The sequence below is a fragment of the Miscanthus floridulus genome, chromosome 18 (genome assembly GCF_019320115.1).
Source record: "Miscanthus floridulus cultivar M001 chromosome 18, ASM1932011v1, whole genome shotgun sequence".
Lineage (NCBI taxonomy): Eukaryota > Viridiplantae > Streptophyta > Magnoliopsida > Poales > Poaceae > Miscanthus > Miscanthus floridulus.
The window spans coordinates 2,724,232-2,747,940 of record NC_089597.1 but is presented as its reverse complement, the minus strand read 5'-3'; the positions used below and the strand labels follow the sequence as shown (position 1 = coordinate 2,747,940).

The window sequence follows — 23,709 nt, the reverse complement described above, 5'->3', positions numbered from 1 at the left end:
ATTCGTCTGGCAAGAAAAAGGTGGAAAGAATCATGGTAGGTAGATAGAATGATGCGTCGAGATTCATGAAGCAAGATGGAGATGAACGGCCAGGATAACTAGTATGGTCACATGCGCATGCCAAGAAAGGAAACATTTCCCTTGAATCAGCTAAACTCCCGCACGACATCTTGGAAAATAGAGCACACGCTATTTCAAAGGAGGCCCAAGTGTTTCACCTCAAATAACATTCACTGATTTTTTTTTTTGAGCAACAATAACATTCACTGATTTTGAAGTGACATTTCAGCAGATTTCGAGGCACTCTACACGGATATTGACATTTGACAACGAGGTCAAGCAAGTTCTTCAGACGTTCATGTGGATCAATTAGGACACTTCATTTCTCTACGCAACATAATCCTCTACTATTTCCCAAACAATAAAGCCCAGTGTAGCCAGCAAGAATTTCACAAGAACTAGTTCGATTCCCATTGAATTCGAAGGGGGAAAAAACTCCTCTGTTGCAAGAGGACCTTAACGAAATCGAGGTCCCTAGAAGCTAGTACAACTAAACTGGTCCCTATATTCACGTTCTACATAGAAGTCACAACTCACAAGGCTTCACTGTCGAGCGGTGATTGTTCAGGTTTCATCCATGCAGTTTGACCTCATCTAGTCCTGCCCTGCACACGTGCGACATGTACATCGCAGAAGCCAGGCGTTATGACACGCACGTGCTCAGCTCCGTGCGCGCGTGCGGCGCAGAAGTAAACGACTCATCAGATGACGAAACGTATTCGGCATCCAATAAGAAACAGATCGACAGGTACATGCAGTTATATGAGCCACACAGAAGATTCAGAGACAGGATTAGACTTTAGGAATACGCCAAGGACGAACAAGGTCATTAACCACCGGGATTATTCTAATGCCCCCACTACGAGTCATGTCTCGGTCTTATCTTGTAAAATGATATCGGTTAATAATAAAAAGGATCCTATGCCTTTCTGTAGCAAAATACTCTCAGATTCTTCGATAAAGTGAAAATAACCTGTCTGATATGATTGAGAAGACCTTGCAACTTGTAAAAGTAAAGAGATGAAGACCATAGCAGTTGGAAAATGACCGAGATCAGTACCAGCTTTATGAACCAGTTTCCTCAAATTAAACGAATGGTAAAATCTGACTTGTTTGTACACATGCACCCGCCTTTTTTTAATGACGAAACCGGCACAAGACTGTACCCATTTTCACTGCATAGAGAAGGAGGTGCCCTGGGAGGCAGCAAGGAAGGGCAAAACCGAAGAAGGAAAAAAAAACTGGAAACAAAAACAAAGAGCTGTACACAGTTGAGTATGGCATCACTGCTAACACTAACTGTGCTAAGAAGCGCTAATAGCACAACACAAATGGATTGGACACTCAAGTTAGCCTTTAAAAGCTTCACATCATCTAGATACAAAGTACTCCCACGCGAGATGTAAATTGTATCTTACCATGATCTCTCTTCAACACACACCACGATCTTTCCATCTCAGTTCCTACACATTCCCTATCAAAACATGTTTAATGTAGAGAGAACATTAAACTCCACTGCAAAATTTGACAGCTTGATTCTTCTCACCTCATCAAGGATCTTACCAAAATCTTATAGGCGCACAAAAACACAAAAAAAGATGGAATGATGGAGTGAATTAATCAATCAATTAGATCTTGGCTAGCTGTTGATTAGTGAGAGGCTCATATAACCCGTTGACAAGGGGCCATGAAGAGTGCACGCACGACTGCGCGGTTTGGTTCTCCCCTCCCTCGTCAAGTCTAAAAAAGAAGAAGAGTGCACGGGGAGTGGGGGATGACGCCCGCGAAGTCAGCAGCCAGCATTAACTGCTGACACATTCCTTTGCAGAGCTGAAGATCCAAGGGAATGGACGGATTAATAATGGAAGAAGCACTAGTGGCAGGTTTAGGCCAGTCAATCCCTGCATTAACTGCACTAATCAAATCTGGTTGCAACATTAATGGCCCCTGGATTAGTTTAATTGCCCCTGCGCCCGGGCTTCCCAGCAGGCATGGATGGAGATGACAGACGAGATTAATGTCTTGTCGTTCATACTATATTGGGTTGGAGCAATTGCAGCCATGTTTCTGGTGAGTGTGGTGGCTTTACAAGGCGCTGATGCGAAGGCTATGCTTAAAAGCATGTGAGTGCATGAGAAAGAGGACCCAGATCATAGAAGAAATTGAAAAACAAAGCTTAATAGTGCTGGAACATCAACCAGTAGTTAGTACAAACAAAAATTGTAAGACAACATAGATCAACAGCAAGCAAAATGATAGCAGCAACGTTGACCACATGTTTTTTTTTTCCAAAATGAAAAGAGAGACCTAATAAAGTCTAAACGTACAATATCAGCAAAACAAAGGAGGAGGTTCGCACAATTTACTCATACTAGTCTGGGTAAAGGTATAATGCTGGGAATTCTTTATGGGTAAGCGAATGTCGAGCATATATCAAAGTTCTCTGCATCTGATTTTAAGGTTTTATCTCAACTTGGAGTGATCCAATATCTTATAGAAGATGTAGAAAAAAAGGTCCATTATGCTTCTCAGAGACAGCACATTACCCCTGTGTTTGCCCATATAATCAGTAAAGTGTCTGCTTATATAAAGGTGAATCCACGGTATTATGATATACTGCCGTTCCGCAAAAGTCATTGACGCAACAGAAAATGACATTGTTCACCAAATTCAACCACAGCATGCCACTGAACCATCAGACAAACATAAACAAGAAATGTTCAAAGTAATGCTTACCAGTGCATAGGCGATGGTGCCCACCAGAACAGCAGTTTCATATACTGTTAGGATAATTTGAGTTTATTCGACTAATGAGGCTCAAAGGTTTGGAACATCATTCTGCCATAAATGATCCAGATACAGAAACAAGGCTGTGTCAATTTCCGTCAGAAATCTTCAGAGCTAGCTGTGTCCATAATGACAAGGCAGGTTTTACCACAACAAAGCATGCTGTGCATCATTTATTCATCTCCCAGATAATGCCACTGTCCTCTGGATGCAGCAATGAACAAGAGTGAGAAGATGCATATAATATCATTAGTATGAGTACATAAGCAAGTATGCAATCCTAATCCATGATTTCTGCAGTACAACTCATAATCCAATAATAGAAGAGAACAACTCATAAACTTTCCCAGATACAGTCCAGAGGTACGAAAATAAAGTGGGCATTTGATCTTGCTCCTGCTATGAAATGCAGGAACATACCTTTGATCTTTTTGTTTATCCAAACCTCAAGAAGCATCCCTGCACCAACGCCAGCAGCACATACAGCACCATAGATTGCCAGTGCAGAAGGCCAAGACCGCCGAGGGAGAAAATAGCAATCAGGGACTTGTCTGATTTTCTTTGGGAGACGCTTCTTAACAATTGGTTTGCTAGATTCAGTCGTCACTGCACCACCCACAGTCTTCCAGTTCACATTCTTCAGCACATCTTTTGAGTCTTCAGCGGCCATTCTGAAACTGTATGTATAAATGTTAACCAGAATTCTAGGAACAGACATGTAGGACAGTCACACAATAGCAATGCATATTCAATTTCAGGATATCTTGATCCAGGTGCAGTGGCAACTAGGGCTTATCAATTAATGCCACATAATCCAGCACCACAAGTCATCACGGCATAACTTATAACAAGCTTAAGATGAACACAGCAGGATTGATACGGAAAGGACAGGGATAACAACAGCCCGAATAACAGATTACAGAATCAGTACAAGGTTCCATATTTCATTCCTTATCAATCGATACGGGTCTCTTTTGTTTCAAAAAAAAAAATGATACGGGACGCGCAATCCATAAACACCCGTTATTCAACTACGCACTTGATGACGAATGGAAGAGGCCAATCCAACGCACTTGATCAGCAAGCGCGGCAGGAGCTTACACACCGTTCCCGGAGCGGAACCCAACCAACACTTGTTAACCAGACAGGACAATCAGAGGAAGAAATTCTAACGGTCGACTAGAAGTGTAGTAGGGCTAGTGGCCAACCGATGGGGAAGCGAGTAGCACCGGAATAAACGGAGCGTAAGCGAGAAGGAGGGGGGATGGAAACGGGTTCCAGTTACCGCGTGGTCCGGGGTCAATCGATGCGGCGGCGGCAGTGGACGAGGCGGGGCGGCGCCACGGCGGGGAAGGCGGAGAAGCGTGACGGTCGACGAGGGCAGGCTCGCCTTTCATGGGCCGTTCATGTAGTATTCCAGTGGGCCGGTTGCCTTGTAGGTGCGGCAGCGAGCCAGAGGAATCGATCAGTGGGCTCTACGGGGCGCAAATAAGAAAAAAAATTCACATTACCTCCTTCAAATTTTTAAGTCTACCTTTTCTCCCTCTCCAAAACCAGATAAACCACCTCCATCGATACCTTCCCCACCGGTTATAAATGATATTTAAAGATGGTTTTATCTTTTTCTTTTTTATTTATTTCAAATAAATCTTTAAAAAATTATAGTAAATTATAAAAAATCATAAAATAAAAAAAATCTAATTTTATTAAACTCCACGTGAGTAGATCTTATATAATACTAGGCGAGCTGACGCTGCGCCCGTATAACATCGGAGCGCTGTGTTTGCGTTATTTTCTGGGGCCATGCGTGTTTTAGGTTCGGGATATGAGCCAACAAATGCTTTGCATTGCCTGACCTTAGTAGACTGACAACGTTGCTAATTTCCCCACTTCAAACATTTTTAAAGCAAGAACATATGATGCTTAATGCTCAAATACCATCACACGTACAGTTTTAACACATCTGAGCAAAAAACGGGCCTATGAGAAAACTGCGACATTTTAATTTCAACCATCCATTGGCAATTACATTTCGTATGGTGAGAGCATCAAGATACACAGAGAAATGACTTTTGATCCACTTTAAAATTTGGCTTTAGTTTCGGTATTTTTCGTGCGAAACCTTTAGTCCCAGTTGGTAGTTCCAATCGGGACTAAAGGTCCCTGCTCAACAGCTACTGCGGCAGGCTTTTGCTGCAGGGGACCTTTAGTCCCGGTTGGAGCTATCAACCAGGACTAAAGGTTAACTTTTACTTCCGGTTGATCCCTTCAACCAGGAGTAAAAGTCTACTCCCGGCTGGAGGCTCCGTCCAGGACTAAAAAGGGACCTTTAGTCTCGGTTGCTGTCTCCAACCGAGACTAAAGATCTCCTCCTATATACAAGAACCGTCCTGTCTGCTGAGCACGTGTGTCTTCTCCGTCCACACAGGTGATGAACTTGTGCAGCTTCTCATCTTCTCTCTCGTTACCATCTGCTAATCTAGTTTTTCCCATCTGTGTAGATCTAAAATATACTTTTGGTCTTGTAGAAGCTGTGATCTTGTGGATGTGGAATCGGAAGCCAGTGAAGATTCATCCATCTCGTGGTGGTGATTCATGCAGATCCAGTCTGTGCGGAAGATGGTTCAGGCGCAGCAACCCCTGCAGCCGCCAGAGAAGGCATTTCCATTTTCCCTTTCCATTGCTTTTTGTAAGAATAAATCCATGCAGAGATGCGGCGAATCCATCTGGTTCTTGCTAGTTAGTGCTTCCTTTCTTTAGTATATATGGACAAATTATTGTAGGTGCTTCGTTTCTTTAATCTAGGCAAGATTGCTATCGAATAGACAATTTTTTTGTTAACTAATATATAGGAAATCTTGAGATTTGGCATGTGGTGTTAGATTTTTTTTTGTTGTTGACAAAATTAGCTCATACGGTACATTTGTATTCCAAGGTATTTTAGTTTATTATATTACTAATTTCATCTTTCTTTTGAACATTTGCATGTGTTATTTTGACTATCTGATCATGAAGAATGGAAGGCAAGGATCGTCTCGTCATAAAGAATGGAAGGCCGGCTGTTGATTTTGTATAGGCTGGCTGTTCATTTTGTAAAAGCCAGAAGCTGATAGTATATTCTCTAGTGCTACTGTTTTAGTAAACATTATTAAGCTTCTCGTGTGCTTGTGATGATTATTCAAACATTTCCTAGTGAGAATGTATACGGGGCATTTTGACTAACATGCGGCTGCAATCCAAACAGCTACCACAACTTTTTATCTAACATTTATAATAATAAACCAAACAACAGCCATATTATAACAAAAAAAAAAATCAAACAACAACTACCATATTATAATATTTATAACAAAAAAGAAAACCTTTAGTCCCGGTTGGCAACCGGGACTAAAGGGCCGGCCCACGTGGACAGGCCAGGAGGCCTCTTTAGCCCCACTTTTAGTCCCGGGCGAGAAACCGGGACTAAAGGAGGGGTCCTTTAGTTTCGGATTCGTACTCCCGGTTAAAAAACCGAGATTGAAGGAGTTTCCCAACCGAGAGTACAGTTTGTTTCTATACTAGTGATAAGATTGATAGCAATCACAGTAATAACTTAAAATCACACAAAATTGTAGAGGCTAACCAAAAGCTATACAATTATTCTCTTATACTCTTCGAAAAATAAATTACCAAATGTGCTATACACCCTTTACTGATTGTTTGTATTGAGAGGAAACCACATCCGAGCTTTAGTCAATTTGGTCTGCTGCAAAAGCAAAGATGAGAGTAATTTAAGAAATGGGCTAATCATTATAAATTAAAGTCATGTCAATGGTAGAATAAATTAAAGTCATGTCACTGCTAGAAGGGTAGATCAAACCATGAAACATTTACCATCATGCAAAGTAAACAGCTAAGCATAACCCATAATCCAGTGACATCCGCGTTTAGGGGCATGAAATCTTTGGCACACAATACCCTGGAGAAGAGTGGACATATAAAGGTCCCTTTCAAGATTCTGCTTGAACAACTATTCCAAAAATATCACTTCAATACATCTACAGGTTTGTTGCCACCTAGATATTACGGTAATTCTCCCAAAGTGGAATGCAAAATTAAGCAGATGAAATAAAAAAAAAGTTTTCACTAAACTGTTGGGCTTGCAATACTGCATCGTCTATACACTGCATGGCAACAAAAAGTTTTCACTAAACTGTTGGGCTTGCAATACCGCATCGTGTATAAACCGGGCACTGACAATCGAGTTGCAGATGCACTATCTCGCCTTGGCCACCCAGAGGAGCTTTCTGCGGTGTTAGCTCCAGTGCCCTCATGGCTCGACGCCATCATCCATAGTTAGAACTCTGATGCTCGGGCTCAAGAACTATTGACTAAGTTAGCTATTTCTGGAAAAATCTAAACCTCACTTCTCTATGCACCCAGGGCTACTTCGGTACAAGGGACACATTTGGGTTGGGACTGATGTGATCCTCCAACACAAGATTATTGAGGCTTTCCATTCTTTGTCAATGGGTGGCCACTCCGGATTTCCTGCAACCTACCGCCGTATCAAGCCACTCTTTGCCTGGACAGGTCTGAAATCCTTAGTTCACCAGTTTGTTACTGCATGTCCTACTTGTTAGCAGGCCAAGCCCAATCGCGCCAGGTACCCGGGTCTCCTTCAACCTTTACCGGTTCCCACTATGGCGTGGCAAAGCATTTCGATGGACTTTGTGGATGGACTTCCACCGTCTGGGGGCAAGAATTGCATTCTAGTGATTATGGATCATTTTTCCAAGTATGCACACTTCATCCCAATGGCTCACCCATTTACTGCTCTTACAGTGGCCAAGACATTTATCACCAATGTGTACCGCCTCCATGGTCTGCCATTGTCCATTATTTCTGACCGAGACAAGGTGTTCACGAGTCAGCTATGGCAAGAGCTCTTTCGTTTGGCTAGCGTCACTCTCAAGATGTCTTCTGCTTACCATCCACAAACCGATGGGCAAACGGAGCGCGTGAATCAATGCATGGAAACGTTCTTGCATTGCTTTGTTGGTGCCTGTCCAGCTAAGTGGCTCGATTGGATTTATCTGGCTGAATATTGGTACAACACCACATGGCATTCTTCGCTGAGCTATTCACCATTCTTTGTTCTCTATGGTCATCATCCTCAGCACTTTGGGGTCTCTGAAGACAGTGCAGTTTACTCAGTCTCTCTCGATGATTGGATGAAGGAGAAGTCCCTGATGAACATGCTCATTCAACAACACCTCGCTCGGGCTCAGAAGCGAATGAAGACACATGCTGACAAATCTCGCTATGAACGCCAATTCGCAGTCGGCGACCAGGTGTACCTCAAGTTGCATCCATATGTCAAGCATCCTTGGCCCCGTGCGCTAATCAAAAGCTAGCATTCGAATTCTTTGGCCCGTTTTAGGTCATTGCCCATGTGGGCGACGTCGCATACAAGCTCAAGCTTCTGGAGGATTCAGCTATCCACCCCGTCTTCCATGTGTCCCAGCTCAAGATGGCGGTGCCTACATCTCACTCGGTGGCTGATCTCCCCAACACTCTCGATGGGCTGTAGATTACAACGAAGGTCCTGCAGCGGCACGTCCACGCCACCGACCACGACATCGTACCACAGGTGCTCATGCAATGGTCAAATCTTCTGCGTTCACTAGCCACCTGGGAAGACACTGAAGCTCTATGACAGCGGTTTCCACACGCCCCTGCTTGGAGACAAGCAGGTCTTCGTCGGGGAGGGGATGTCAGCATCGCCAGGGGAGCGGAACATGATCCAGCCACCAGCCAGGCGGACGACGCTAGACCAGAACGCGTCGTGGTAGCTTCGAAATAGAGCGTACCAGAACTAAGGAGAAGCGACCGAGCCCGACGTGCCAATGTGCGATTCGATGGACACAAGTGGGCGTGAATCCTAGGCTAGACACAGCTGCGCCTGTGTGATTCACGCCGAGACCAAGGCCTTGTATAAATACCGAGATAGAGACAGAGGGAAGAGAGGAGAATACAATCAGAACCGAATCAATACTAAGCTTCCTCGTCCAGCTATCTTGCGTGTTTTCCCCTCCTGCTCCCTTTCTTCTTTCCCAATCCTTTCCTAATTCTACCCAATCCTTCCGCTCCGATCTCTGATGCTAACATTGCCATGGGCAATTGGGCATGTGGCAGCTATAAAAAAGAAAAGGATGAAAATCAAGGAGCAGGCTAGAAATTGAAAACCGTGCGTAAAGAAGAAAAAGTCTTTTTACAGAAAACTAAAACTCTAATTAAAATCGTTCCTTTAAATAACTAATATATAAAAATTTAGAAAAGCAAAAAAATCTACACATAAAAAATCACACAAACAAAACTGAAGGCCCACTGATACTAACAACTAATTGTTAGCTAGCTAAAAATTAGCAAAATACCATGAGCAGTATGTCAAGGCGGCCGAAGCCAAGAGGATGCACGCAAGGCCAGCCATGCCTGTTCGCCTCCTAGCACTCACGCTGGGCGGTGACATCAACGCTAGCTAGATGCCGGCATCGGTGCCGGCGCAAATAACCATTGTGTATGGAGGGCATGCAACAACGTCCTGAGTCAGACAAGACGACTATCGAGTTATTATTTTTTCCCATTACAACACACATGCATCATTCTATCTTTAATAATTTTTCGTTCCTTGGTTTGTGTCCCCACCTCCAACGTGATGGATTCTCATACTAATCCAATAGGAGAAATACAATACAATTACTCAATAAATAAATTGAATACAAATTAGGTTAAATTGAACACCAATTATTAAACCTTATAAGCAAGGTACCATATCAGCGCAGGCGAAGCGGCACGAAAAGATGCTGAGGCTAGAACGACGATGGCGCGAGGCGCGGAGACGACGGTGAGGTCGGGCAACGGAGGGGCAACCTAATGAGACGACGACGTGAGCAAGACCGAGGCGAGGAGGCAAGGTCATGGAGAAAGGAGATGGCGACGCGGACGAGGCTGCCAAGTTGTTGGGGTGTGTGGCTGCTGGGGCTTCATCGCATGGACTTGCCAGGCTGCAAGGACGCTGTCTCGTGGAGCTGCCAGGGCGTGGTCGCGTCGGGGCTCCGTGTGGTCGATGGGGTGCTGTAACTGTCAGCCCGTCAGTGCTCCATGGTCACCTTGGCAAGGCTTCAGGCGGACGAAGTGCCTTGGAGTACTTGGTGCGAGTGGATGAGGCCTCTCGTGCCTCTGAGTACGAGCTAGGAGATAAGGATGAGAAAGAAGAGAAAAAAGAAAGAAAGAAGAGAAAAAAGAAAGAAAATAAAAGATAGAGCAGTATGAACATTTTACAGTTTTCAACTACCATAAGGAGCTGTTTAACCAAATATTTCACCAAAATTGCTTCATCTCCATCACTGGAGCTACTCGTGGTCGTGGACCTGAAGTAAAAAAAAGATGCTTCACGGGTGATATTCCTCATTGATTAATTGTGTGCTATTGGTCTCGACTTTAACAAAAATTGCACGATGAAGTGTTTATTCACTATGTATATGTTCCATTACATTTGTTGATTCTTTGATGCTATAATTGGAAATGGAAGTGAAAATGTGCGTGCCTTGGCCCTTCATGTTTGCAAGAGAGTCCGTGCGCTATGGCATAGATGAAATTGATTACTTAAGTAGAAGAAAATATATTGAGTCAAAATTATTTATATATATGTTTTTAAGCATAATGTGAAGTACAATAAAAATATAATGATGTAAATGAAAAACTGTTGCTTTCAAGACAACACAAGACATAGACGTTAAAACTTTGGATGACGCTATACCTTTCCTTCCGTTGCAACGCACGAACACTTTTGCTAGTAAATAAAAAAGAAAAAGATAAAACCGCATTTGAATACTGCATATAACTGGTCAGGGAGGAAAAACGAACGGTTTTAAAGTTTAGGGAGGTGGTTTACCCGGTTTTAGAGTTCAAAAAGAAGAAAAAAAACAGACTTTCGCAAAAATTGAGAGATGTAACATGGACTTTTCGGGTCCGGCCAGACGAACCCAAAACTGCTAATGGACTACTGCTGGGCTAAAATTCACAAATGTAAAGCAGCTTATGATTTTTTTATTTTCTATATAAAAAATATCGATTCAGGTGATATTTGTTGTAAAACATACAGACTCTATCCTTGAATGAAAGAAGAAGTAGAAATCATAATCCTAGTCCGATTGTATGTGGGGTCTTACCAAACTCGTAGACCTTGGCAAAACTATATATATATGTGGGAGCTCTGTGTTGTAATTACGAATGTTCAGAGGAATATAAAATAGTCTCCCTATCTTGTGTCTATTTGTTCTTCTACTTTCATCTATTGTGTTGATCATGAGAGACAGAAAGGGGAAGGCCCTAACCACTGGCAACATGTTTTATAACACGTTATCAGCACGACAAACTCTTCGTCGACATCACCGTTGAAGCCGTTGCCGATCTTCGTCATCGACGCTTGTACGTCGACGTACCGCCGCAACTACTTTGACGACGTCGACATCCCAACGTTGTTAGCGGAACGGATGTGCAACCTTTACTTGCAATGAATCTGCACTGCATCAATATGCACCGTCGCTGTCAAGCAGACATTTCTACGACAGTGTTAAACGCCCTACGCGGTATGTATCTATTAACCACTGCCCTACGTGACATGTGAGGTAGATCAAATTAACATCCTCTGTAAGGTACGAAAGAAATCGTATCTGCGTTTGTCCTGACCAGCAAGACAGGCTTTTGCTTTGCTCCTAATTACGATATACGTAGTACGTAAAATTGGTATATGCAGTGCATACGTGAGTTGCCTCTGGGGTTAATTGTTAAAAAAAACAAGAGCATCAAGGCTGTCCTATAGCCAGCAAACTTGATATCACGTTGATCAGAACCTAAACTCCTGCATGAGCGCACATGACCATGTGGCTGGTATGCTGCCATGGCACCATGGCCGTCCCCACATGAATCACGGACTCTGGATGCCATGGACGGCTGGCTGATAGGATGCCCCTCGCCGGCTTGCAGTCGTGACAGCCACCGTCAATCCCTCTTGCAGGTGGCTTGCGTCGGTTGCCACCAATCTCGCACACGGCCGGCACGCACGCGCTGTAACCGTGCGCTGCCCGTGTCTCACGCTCTCTGTTCGCCATGGCCATTGATCTTGTGGTTTGCATGCCACCGCCACCGGTGCCTCGTATAATCACCCGTTTTTTTTTGCTGGCACGCAACCAGTATGTCGTAGACGGTAGATGGCCGCACACCATGCTAATCAAGGCAATCATGGCACCGCATAGTCAACTCGCAGCTGGCTTGTCAAGTGTCATGTGTCGACCGGCTGCCAATCTAGACCCCACCTTCACAGTTCGGAAACATGCCGTAGTCGCTCACGCGCAAGCATGTAGCTGTGGTGACGGACCGGTTTACTGTAAGATAAGGGGCAGTTAGAGTTTTACTATGAAAAAAAACTCTAATCCACATCGGATCTAACCGTAAGAAGTGGAGAAGGCCAAGAAGGTTTTTAACGGGATGAGAAGAATACGTGGCAGAATTGGCCTTATAGCAATGAAAAAAACCAGAAAAAAGGAAAAGGCTGAATTTTCACAAAGAAGCCTATGTTTCCCGTAGAAACAATGCATACATTGTTTATTCTTGAAGAATTGCACTTATGCTTTCTAGAAATTATGGTTTTAATTAATTAACCCTAGACCCTCTGTTTATGCATATTTACTATATATATCTTATACCCGCATATATAAGAACTTGTATATACAACATTAAATATGTAGTAAACTCATACGCACATCTTTTTTATAACCATCCGCTATCTTTTTTACACTTTGCCACTTGTTTACATGTAGTAAACTCATACACACATGATGATTCTGGTAATAATAACATATGCATACCTTCATGAAGAAGGAATATCCTGGACTTGTCCTAAATGACAGAATTATATAGCATGATCATTTATTAAATCCTAGTAGAATATTCTCCTACCACTGAAGTAGAGTGGATCTTAAGCATTACTCCTAATATTACTCTCAAATAATGAGTACGTGACCGAGCTAAATCCGGAAGGACTTATAGGACTCACTGAATGAGAAATTCTAGAAGATATCCTACATTATGATTGTATAATGCCAGAAATATTGAAAATTGAATTTTCAAGCTATATGACCAGATGGAATATAATGCCGCTATATAAGCAAATACAATGAGCTTGAAGCTTTGTGATTAAAAGTCATAGAATACGAGATGATAAATAAGACTTCTTCTAATTCCTGACACAGTATGCAACACCCCATAGGAGCATGGATGTAGGAGGAGCCCCATCACTTTCACTAAAATGTGAATCTTGGCTTCTTATGCTAATTTGGAAATTCAATTCTCTATTCACACATTTAGGGAGAGGCTCTACACCCATGGCTCGAAAATCTCAGTATTCATTTCATATCTTTTGTAAGCTCTAATTGGGTTGTCATCAATCACCAAAAAGAGAGAGATTGAATGTGCAATCAAAGCCCTAATTATGGGGTTTGGTGATAATGACCACGCAATTAGAGAACTAATGAGATTTATCGAGATGACAACCAGGGAATCTATATTCGAGGATGTTACATGAAACGGAGGAGCCCCCAATTACAAATGTTGATGACTTCAAACTCAAAGGAGGTTTAAATCCTTTTATATTTTGAATTTGGGTATAAGAAAAGCCGTACTATAAAGGGGACACAATGCTTAAGCTAACATGTGCTACCAAGTGCTCAATCTTACACATACATCCTCAGTTACTCAACCAAGACAGCCAACACTTCACTCTTATCCTTGCTGTCTTGCCTGATGCGGCAGTGCCGCACTTGGAGAGAGGCCCTACCGTAGTGCGGCCCTGCTGCACTTGAGCCACAGCACTGCCGCGACTTAAGTGACCGTTGGGGCAGAGGGTACTTATACCTTTTCCCTTTCTCCCCAACGTCTCTCTTCTCTCTTCCACTCATTTAGCTCGTCCAAAAACAGAAGAGTGCCCTTCTCTCTCCTCCATTGGTGACCTTGAGCTCCCAAACATTCTCCCTTGATTTCTCCATCAATCCTTAAGAGAAAAAGGTCCCAAACTCAATTGGAGAGCAGACCATTTGACTTCCTAACTTAAAAGAGCACTTGGTTCATGTTTTGGCCGACGGTTGTGTTTATTACTCTTGGAGCTTTGCTCCTGGCCAGCTAGAGCGTCGCCCATGGAGCTTGCCAACTTATGTGGCAGTCCCAGGAGGTTTGTAACCACCTCTAGAAGCTAGCAAACTCACCCATCATCTCAAGAGTTGAGTCTCTTGACTTGAGAATGAGGAAGTGTTGTAAAGCCCTAAGCCTTAGTGGCTAACCTCAACAACTTGGACGTAGGCAAGCCTTGGTGGCGAGCTAAACCACAGGTTAAATCATCATGTCACCTTGTGCTTGATTTATATCATTTGCATTTCATATTGTTGTTGAGGTAATTTCTAGGGTTTGTGGTCGATCTACTTATGTGTTGTGTTCCTACCACTGCTAGCTCTTGATATGTGAATCTCATACCCGTAGGAAGCTAAGAATTTTCTCTGATTCAAGTTTATATTCACTGATTTTGAACTGTGACTCAAAGTTGTCTGGAGGTGCGACAGTGCCGCTGTTCTGGCCCAGCAGTGCCGCTGTCTAGTAGTGCCGCGAGGTCAGAGCGACAGTGCCACAGGTTGAATTTGATGAAAGCTTGAGTGTTTGTTTTGATAGGCATATTCACCTCCCTCTATGCTAACCAGAGATCCTATAAGTGGTATCGGAGGAGGTTACCTCGTGTGCGCTTTACCATGTGAGGTATGGAGCCCAGAGGAGTAACTAGTGGTGTGAAGCCGGTGGATGTCGACACCGACAGCAGTGAGTTGAGCGCATCAACAGCAAACAACACCACACCACCACATCTTAAGGCTACCGATGCTGAAAGAGCTCTCAATAACAATGAGAGAAGAAGAAAGGAGGAGGCAAGAAAGCTCAAAAGAGAAGCAAGAGAAAGGAAGAAGGAGCAATAGCAGTTAGAAGACAAGAAGCAAAGAAAAGAAGAAAGAAAGCTCATAAAAGAAGCAAGAAGAAGGAGAGAAGCTAGGAAGAAGAAGGAAGAAGAAGAGAAGGCAACAAATGCATCATCAAGTGACATATCAAGTAGTTCCAAAGATAGAGATGATGATGAGTCCTACCAAGTGTCGAAGGGGGACAAGAAGGAGAAGAGAGGAAAGGGCAAAACCAACAACAACAAATATGCCACTGTATCCTTTAATGACTCTTCTATACCTATGACTAACCATGGTCGGAGGTCTTTCATTAATGTTCCCATGAGCAAGCTACCCCATTTTAATAGGACTAACTTTGCCAAGTGGGAGCACTTGATGAGAGCCTATCTTATAGGTCTTCACCCTAGCATTTGGGAGATTGTTTGTAATGGATTTGAGCCACCAGTTGATCCCAAGAACCCAACACTAGAAGAGATGAGAATAATTTACCTCAATGGTCAAGCCACAAATGTGTTGCTTAGTGCTTTGATGGTGATGAGTACAATAGAGTGATTGGGGTTGATATTGCTAAGCAAATATGGGACACTTTGCACCTAGCACATGAAGGGGTTAACAAAGTGAGAAAGGCAAGAATTGATTTGTTGATGTCAAAACTCAACCGGTTTGTAATCTTAGATGGAGAAGGGCCACAAGAGATGTTTAATAGGTTGATGACAATGGTGGGCAAGATTAGAGGCTATGGTTGTGATGAGCTAGATGATCATAACGTTGTCAAGATTATGTTAGAGGCTTATTCATCTAGAAATAAGACCGTAGTGACTCTAATTTGAGATAAGAAGTTTGAGTACTTCACACCAAATGATGTACATGGGAGAATCTTGACCTTTGACATGCAAAGAGAAGAAGTAAATGAGAGGAATAAGCTTGGTGAATTGCAAGCAAAGCTAGAAGGCATCAAGATCAAGGATGTAACTCTCAAGGCCAACAAATCAAGTAAGCAAGGCTCTACAAGCAAGTCCAAGATCAACAAGCAAGCTTCAACTAGCAAGCCCAAAGCAATCAAGCAAGTCCAAGAAAGAGTAGAAACCACATCATTTTCAAGTAAAAGTGAAAATGATGATGATCAATATGAGAAGGTTGATGATGTTGCTCTCTTTATGAAGAGGTTTCACAAGGGGCTAAAGAAGCAAGGCAACAAGGTAGGGAAGAGAAACTTTCCAAACAAGAAAAAGAGGACATGCTATAATTGTGGTAGCACCGATCACTTCATTCCCAAATGTCCATATGAGATCAAGGACAACAAATACAAGATGGACAAGAAAGAGGAGAAGGCCGACCATAGGAAGAGCAAGAAGTACATGGGAGAGGCTCGTATTGGACATGAATGGGACTCAACTAGAGAGAGCACAAGTGAGGAGGATGAGAATTTTGCAACCAATCTATTCACAAGTCATCCTCTACACCAAGGCTCTTCAACAACATGTCCGATGATGACTACTACTCCTCTCACATTTGTCTCATGGCAAAGCGTGAGAAGGTAAAATCCAAATCAAAGACCAAATCTCGTCCACCTCCTAGTGATATCTCTAGTAGTGATATTAGTGATAGCTCTAGTGATGATGAATCTAGCGTTGAAGAAATGAACATGATAACTAAAAATTTGGATGGAAAGACCAAATTATTCATCACTAAGCTAATAGAGGATTTAGAGAGTGTCCAAGCCAAATTATTCATCACTAAGCTAATGGAGGATTTAGAGAGTGTCCAAGCCGAGCTAGAATCTAGAGAAGAGACTCTTATCCAACAAGAGGATCTCTACATTGCTAGCAAAGAAACTCTTGCATTAGAGAGAAGTGAGGTGGAATCCTTGCGCAAGGCCTTAGCCAAAGAGCAAGAGGACCATGCTATTACAAAGAAAGCAAATAAAGTTCTCAAGAAAAAGTAATGTGACTTGGATAAAAAGCACAAAGAACTTGAGATGCAATATGGCATTCTTTGGGATAGCAACTCACATCTCCCTAAGGCAAAGGAAACATCTACTCCCTCCACTAGTCAAGGTTGTGGAGAATGTTTTAATCTTGATTTAAATGCCTATTCCACTAACCTTGCAAACATGAAGGCTGAAAGCATCTAGGCCCCTAGTTGGGTTTTGGTGATTAATGACAATATGAGATTATAGTGACTAATGTGTGTTTTGCAGATGCAATTAAGTTAGGTCATGGTAATGGGAATTGATTGGGCAATCATGGTTGTCATGCCCCTATGATGAAAATAGTTTTGGTTTTCAAAGGATGGACGACAAGGTTAAGGATGGACTAGTTCTAAGTGTCATTTGGTGTTGAAGAGACACTTAGAGTAGTTTAGGACTTCATTTTTTCCTTTGGCCGTACTATTAAGGGGGTATGGATGGGTAGCTTGACCTAGGTGAGTCTAGTGGGTTAGGTGTGGTGCACACTTGTCAAATCTAGCACTAGGTAGCTAATAAATAGCCCTAAGATCAATTGGAGCAAACTTCATTCACATATGATTGCGAGTTGGAAGTGAATGGAGGGTCAAATGTTGACCGGACGCTGGTTCTAGTATGATTAGACATTGGCGTAGAGTCCAGTTAGTTCATTTGATCAAGGTAAAGTCGTCTGGTTGCGACCGGACGCTGAGAGAAATATGACCGGACACTGGGTGCTAGATTCTAGTCAACTCTAGTAAGGTTCTAGAGAGGGAGACGCTGAGCAGACGCTGATCAGGTTCCGGCTACTGACCGGACGCTAAGCAACAAAGTGACCGAACACTGGGTGCCAGAGTCCGGTCAATATCAGTAAGGTTCTAGAGGGCATTTTTCATGATCGGACGTGTTCGATCAGTGCTGACCGAACACTGGTCAGTGTCCGGTCACAACTTAAGTGCTCAATGGTGGGGAGAACTAACCAGAGCATCCGATCACCCCATAGAGGGCACATAATGGTTTGTTTTGAATGAGGGGTTATAAATACTTCGTCTATTCATTCAAGGGATCACTTTTACTCATTTCAACAACTGAGAAATGCCCTTAAGAGTGCCAAGGAGAGCAAGGTCCTAGTGAGGTGATTGAGATTTGAGAATCCAAGAGAGAGGCCTCATTAGTGAAATCAAGAGTAGTAAAGTGTGCATCCACCCTTCTCATTAGGCTTGTCGTGGTCTAGTGAGAGTTCATGCTTGTTACTCTTGGTGATCGCCATCACCTAGATGGCTTGGTGGTGATTGGGAGTTTGGTGATCATCCGTCAGAGCTTGTGGATGACCCAACTCAAGTTGTGAGCGGTTGTGGGTGATTCACCACGACGGAGTGTCAAAGAATCAACCCATAGAGAGCACTTGATCCTTGCATGGATCAAGGGGGAGCTACACCCTTGTGCGGGTGCTCCAACGAGGACTAGTGGGGAGTGGCGACTCTCTGATACCTCAGCAAAACATCACCGCATTCCTCCTTCTCTTTTTACTTTAAGCATTTACTTTGAGTAATTCAATTCTTGTCTTTACATTCATAGAATTGTCATGATAGAGTAGGATTGGAACTTAGGTTGCAAAACTTTTGTGTGGTAGAGCATTAGAAACACATTCTAGGCACAAGGGGTGAAGTAGGCTAAGTGTAGGGTTTAATTATTGCAAAGAATTTTAGAATTGGCCTAATTCACTCCCCACTTGGGCATCTTGATCCTTTCAATTGGTATCGGAGCCTCGTGCTCACGTATTTAGACTTAACCACCTAGAGAAAGATGTCTCACAGGGATGGTCCTCCTCCTATCTTTGAGGGAGATGATTTTCCTTATTGGAAAATCCGCATTGAGGCATATTTAGAAGCTCTAGATGTTGGAATACTTGGAGCCGCCTCACAAGGATTCCCAAAACCTCAGGATCCCACGCACCTTCAAGGCGATGAAGTGAACTACAAAAAATGGAATGCAAAGGCTAGGAACACCATCTTTAAAGGCATTTGCAAAGATGTGTTTAACCGGGTGAGGAACCACAAGGATACACATGCACTATGGTCGGATATTTGTGCGCTCCATGAGGGAACTAAGAGCGAGCGTGAGGAACGCTATCATCTCATAATGAAAAAGCTTAATTCTTTTGAGATGCTTCCTAAAGAGAGTGCTAATGAAATGTACTCATGCCACCGCCATCATCCTCTATACACCTATGCCTTATGGCCAAGGGTGAACAAAAGGTATTAAATGATGATGATAGTAGTGGTGATGATCATGCTAACAATGATGATAGTGATAGTGATAGTGATGATGATGAATTTGAATCACCTTCATATGATGATCTTGTTAAATTACTAAATTAATATACTAAGATCATTAGAAAGTCAAGAGCTAAGAATGAAAAGCTAGAAATTAAGAATGACTCTCTTTTAGCTAAATGTGACATAGCGGAAAAGTCTAGTGTTGACTTTAGAGAAGCAAATGATGCTATGTCGTCCAAACTCAAGGAGCTCAAATCTTCTAAGAAAGAGCTTAAAGAAAAACATGATAAACTTAAGAGGATACATAATGAGCTCATCACTAGCCACAATATGCTAAAAGAAGAATATACAACTCTCAAGATCAATCATGATAATCTTATTATCGCTCAAGAAATTTTATTCAATGAGCCACATGATGCTACTAACAATGTTGTTAAGATTGATATAGCTACATCATGTGATGATTTAATTGTTGAGAGCACTAAGTAAGGATCTAGTGGCAAAGGCAAGCAAGTGGTTGGAACCACCAACTATGATGAGTATGTTAAGCTCAAGCATGATAATGAAAAGCTCAAGAAAGATCTTGAAGAGCTCAAAACCACCAACACTATAGTGTTAGAAACTCTTGATCATGATGGTGATTTGATTCTTGAGAATGAGAAGCTCAAAGAAGAGAACAAGAGACTCAACGAAGAGAAAAATGATAATGCACTCAAAGAAGAGAACAAGAAGCTCAAGTTGAAAAAAGAACATCTCAAGATTGGATTGAGCAAGTTCACAAGAGACAAACATCTTCAAAGTGAGTTACTAATGAACACCGTCTTAAAGATGAATAGAAGTGGCATTAGGTACTTGGCAAACCAAGAGAAGAAGGCTCAAGCTCAACAACAACAACACAAGTCAAAGCCAAAGCCAAAGAGGTATTTTGAGTGTGGACAAGAAGGCCACTTTGCCCATGAGTGTCAAACTCCACCACCACAACCCTTGCCCAAGCATGCTAGACCCTTTGCTTTCAATGCTCATTACATGCTTAGAAAGGACTCTAGTGGAAAGATGAAAGTTATGTTCTTAGGACCTTCCAACAAAAATAGGCCTAAGAAAATTTGGGTTGCAAAGTCACTTGTTGAGAAAGTCAAGGGCCCTCAACAAGTTTGGGTTCCTAAAGCTTGATCTCCTGTGTATAGGTGAACTACGAGACCGGTGGAAGTCATCGGATAATTGATAGTGGCCGCACATAACATATGACCGGTGATCCTCTTATGTTCACCTCACTAGATGAAGAAGTAGATGGACAAGAAATAATCACATTTGGAGATAATTCAAAGGGCAAAGTTAAAGGATTGGGTAAAGTAGCAATATCAAATGATCATTCAATCTCAAATGTGCTATATGTTGCTTCATTAAGTTTCAACTTGCTATCCGTTGGACAATTGTGTGATCTTAGCTTTCAATGCCTATTTACTGAGAAGGAAGTGGTTGTATCCAAGAAAGATGATGATAAAGTGATATTCAAGGAATTTAGATACAACAACCTATATCTAGTGGATTTCACCTCCGAAGATGCTAACTTGAAGACATGCCTATTCACCAAAACATCACTTGGGTGGCTATGGCATAGAAGACTTGCTCATGTTGGAATGAAACTATATCAAATGGATATGAAAAGTGTATTTTTAAATGGCTTTACTAATGAACTACTCTATGTTGATCAACCTCCCGGGTTTGTAGACCCTAGATATCTTAATCATGTGTATAGGTTGTCCAAGGTGCTATATGGGCTTAAGCAAGCTCTAAGAGCATGGTATGAACGTCTTTGGGATTTCCTCATTGAGAAGGGCTTCACCATTGGGAAGGTCGACACCACACTATTCACCAAGAAGCTTGATGTATATATCTTCATTTGTCAAGTATATGTTGATGATATCATCTTTGAATCATCAAATGAAGATTCTTGCAAAGAGTTTGGTGAATTGATGTCGAAGGAGTTCGAGATGTCAATGATTGGAGAGCTTACATTCTTTCTTGGTTTTCAAGTAAAGCAAATGAGAGAAGAGATTTTCATTTCTCAAGAAAAGTATACCAATGATCTTCTCAAAAGGTTCAATATGGATGAATGTAAGTCAATCAAGACACCAATGCCATCTAATGGATATCTCGACCTAGATGAGGGAGGTAAAATAGTTGATCAAGCTCTCTACCGCTCTATGATTGGTAGCTTGTTATATTTAACCGCATCTAGGCCCGACATCATGTTTAGTGTGTGTATGTGTGCTAGATTTTAAGCTAATCCTAAGGAAGCTCATTTGATTGCAGTTAAAAGAATCCTTAGATATCTTAAGCACACACCAAGCATTGGCATTTGGTATCCCAAAGGAGCTAGATTTGAATTAGTTGGCCATTCCGATTCAGATTATGCCGGTTGCAAAGTTGATAGGAAAAACACATCTAGAGGGTGCCATTTGCTTGATAGATCACTTGTGTCTTGGTCCTCCAAGAAGCAAAATAGTATGGCTTTCTCCACCGCCGAAGCAGAATATATTATCACGGGTGCTTGTTGTGCACAAATACTTTACATGAAGCAAACTTTGCTAGACTATGGTGTGACAATAAGAGTGTGGTAAAGCTTGCTAATAATCCGGTTCAACACTCTCGCACCAAGCACATAGATATTCGCCATCACTTTCTTAGAGATCATGTTGCTAAGAATGATATTTCATTAGAAGGTGTAAGGATCGAGGATCAATTGGCAGATATCTTCACTAAACCGCTAGATGAGGCATCATTTTGTCGGTTAAGGAATGAGCTCAATGTGCTTGATTTTAGCAACTTCACTAAAAAATGAGCTTGTGTTGTCCCTTGTATTGCATTGTAAAATACAACATGTTTAATTTTTGGTAATGTATTTAGGGCTTGTCTAACATGGTTAAGATAACCATTGAAAAGCGTGTGAAGAAGCTTAACCTTGGATCAAACTTGACAAGCAACTAGAATTACTTTCAAGTATTAAATTGCATATGCATGAATGTTGTTTTGTCGTTTCTCTTCAATCACCCTTTTATTGCCTATTTTCTTAAAAAGAATTATAGACTAAGGCAAAATACTTTGAAAAATTTGAGGGTTTGAGAGACGACACTCACATCAGTCCCAATTGGTGTTTATTTGGATCTTATTGAAGTTGGGACTTGATTGGGAACAGGCAACACAGAGGAAAATTGAAGATATGTTAAAAACGAGTGACTGAACGTTGCATCGGACTCTGATGTCCAGCGTCCAGTCAGTTCACAAGAGGTGAACCATTGCTGCGAAGGAGTGACCAGACACTGAAACAGTTCTTTCGCTACGTCCGGTTAGAAGGTGATCCTGCGTCTGGTCAAGCGAAGAAGATGAAGATAGGATCGACCAAACTCTGGCTATGTCCGGTCAGTTGTGATCGGAAGTGTCCGGTCGCGACTTGAGGGGATTTGGACCTCTCTGGAGTTGATCAAACTCTGGGTGGCAGCGTCCGGTCATTGCCACCGGAGCGTCCAGTCAGTAGAAAACATACGGGATCTAAACTCTTCTGTTTCTATTTCTATTCCGTCCGAGGGACCACCATATAACTGCAAGTCACGCATTGACCTAATCCATCCACGCCGACATCACCGTGCCCTAACCATCACGCTCCCATGCCCGATTCATCGTCAAGCTTGCCTCCACCACCACACAGCCACGCCCACGCTCCAGCACTGTTGTCCCAAGCCTCTCTTGAGCCACGTAGTAGAGCTCCACCACGCCCGCACAATGCTTGCGCCGCTCCCAAGCGCCACCATGCCCGTGCCTTGCTCCACACTACTGCAGTAGCACCGCCCATGCCCTAGCGCCTCTACCTCGCCATGCCACCACAGTGCCACCACCAGCTACATCTCCTTTGCCATGCCAGAATCTCCACACCCCATCCAGTGCTGCATTGCGTCGTTGGAACCCTAATTGCTGATTTGATGGTGCCCGTAATCCGTTCCTATTCTCTTCGGTCACTAGTTCATCAGGTAGCAAGCCATCGTCTCTAATTTCATACCTATTGCTTGCTTCTTAGGGTTTCGTATCTCTACATATATTATAATTATTCATATATCCGATCTATTCTAACGTGCATCGAGTCGATGTTTCTGAGATCATCTTGGCAGTTGTTAGTCAACTTGGGGCCAAGCTCGCGAGTACGGATCGAGGCCAAGCCTCAGAAGTGACAGTTGGTAGTTGTTTCTTGACCGAGACAGTAGTTCGTTCTAGATGGCACATGTCAAGAACGCTGGAGGTGGTCCAGGTGATGAGGATCCGAGGCCTCCGCCTCGCTTGCCTACTGATGTGAAAGGCAAGGCGACAAAGAAGCTTGTGACAAAGAAGAGAAAGTATCCAGATGCTGACACAGAGAGAGCAATAGCAGTCGCAGCCTCCATAGAGCATGTAGAGAGAGGAGGTGTTAGGAGTGGAGTCCAGATTGCAGATCAGCTTTCACTAGCACAGAGGGCAGCTATTGAGCAGGTTGAGCACCGTCATGGTAGTCTAGCTAGGACTATCATGCTTGAGGGACGACATGTTGTTTTGGAGGAGACACAGTCTCAGGGGG

The 23,709-nt window shown here is 42.7% G+C and overlaps 1 protein-coding gene across 1 annotated transcript; it reads right to left on the bottom strand.

Annotated features, from left to right (window-relative positions):
• Window positions 1-2,734: 2,734 nt before the first annotated feature.
• On the bottom strand, window positions 2,735-4,218 carry LOC136523018 (uncharacterized). The gene is made up of 3 exons (XM_066516801.1): window positions 4,133-4,218; window positions 3,268-3,518; window positions 2,735-3,051 (listed from the first exon to the last, which is right to left on the bottom strand). The coding sequence occupies exons 2-3, from the start codon at window positions 3,515-3,517 to the stop codon at window positions 3,017-3,019; spliced, it is 285 nt and encodes a 94-aa protein (XP_066372898.1). The 5' UTR covers window position 3,518; window positions 4,133-4,218; the 3' UTR covers window positions 2,735-3,016.
• Window positions 4,219-23,709: the final 19,491 nt, after the last annotated feature.

What these genes read in the sequence shown, in the direction of transcription:
- LOC136523018 (XM_066516801.1), bottom strand. Translation starts at nt 3,517, where the DNA reads ATGGCCGCTGAAGACTCAAAAGATGTGCTGAAGAATGTGAACTGGAAG. An exon ending in GATAAACAAAAAGATCAAAG is followed by an intron (nt 3,052 to 3,267) that starts GTATGTTCCTGC and finishes TGCTGCATCCAG; the next exon opens with AGGACAGTGGCATTATCTGG.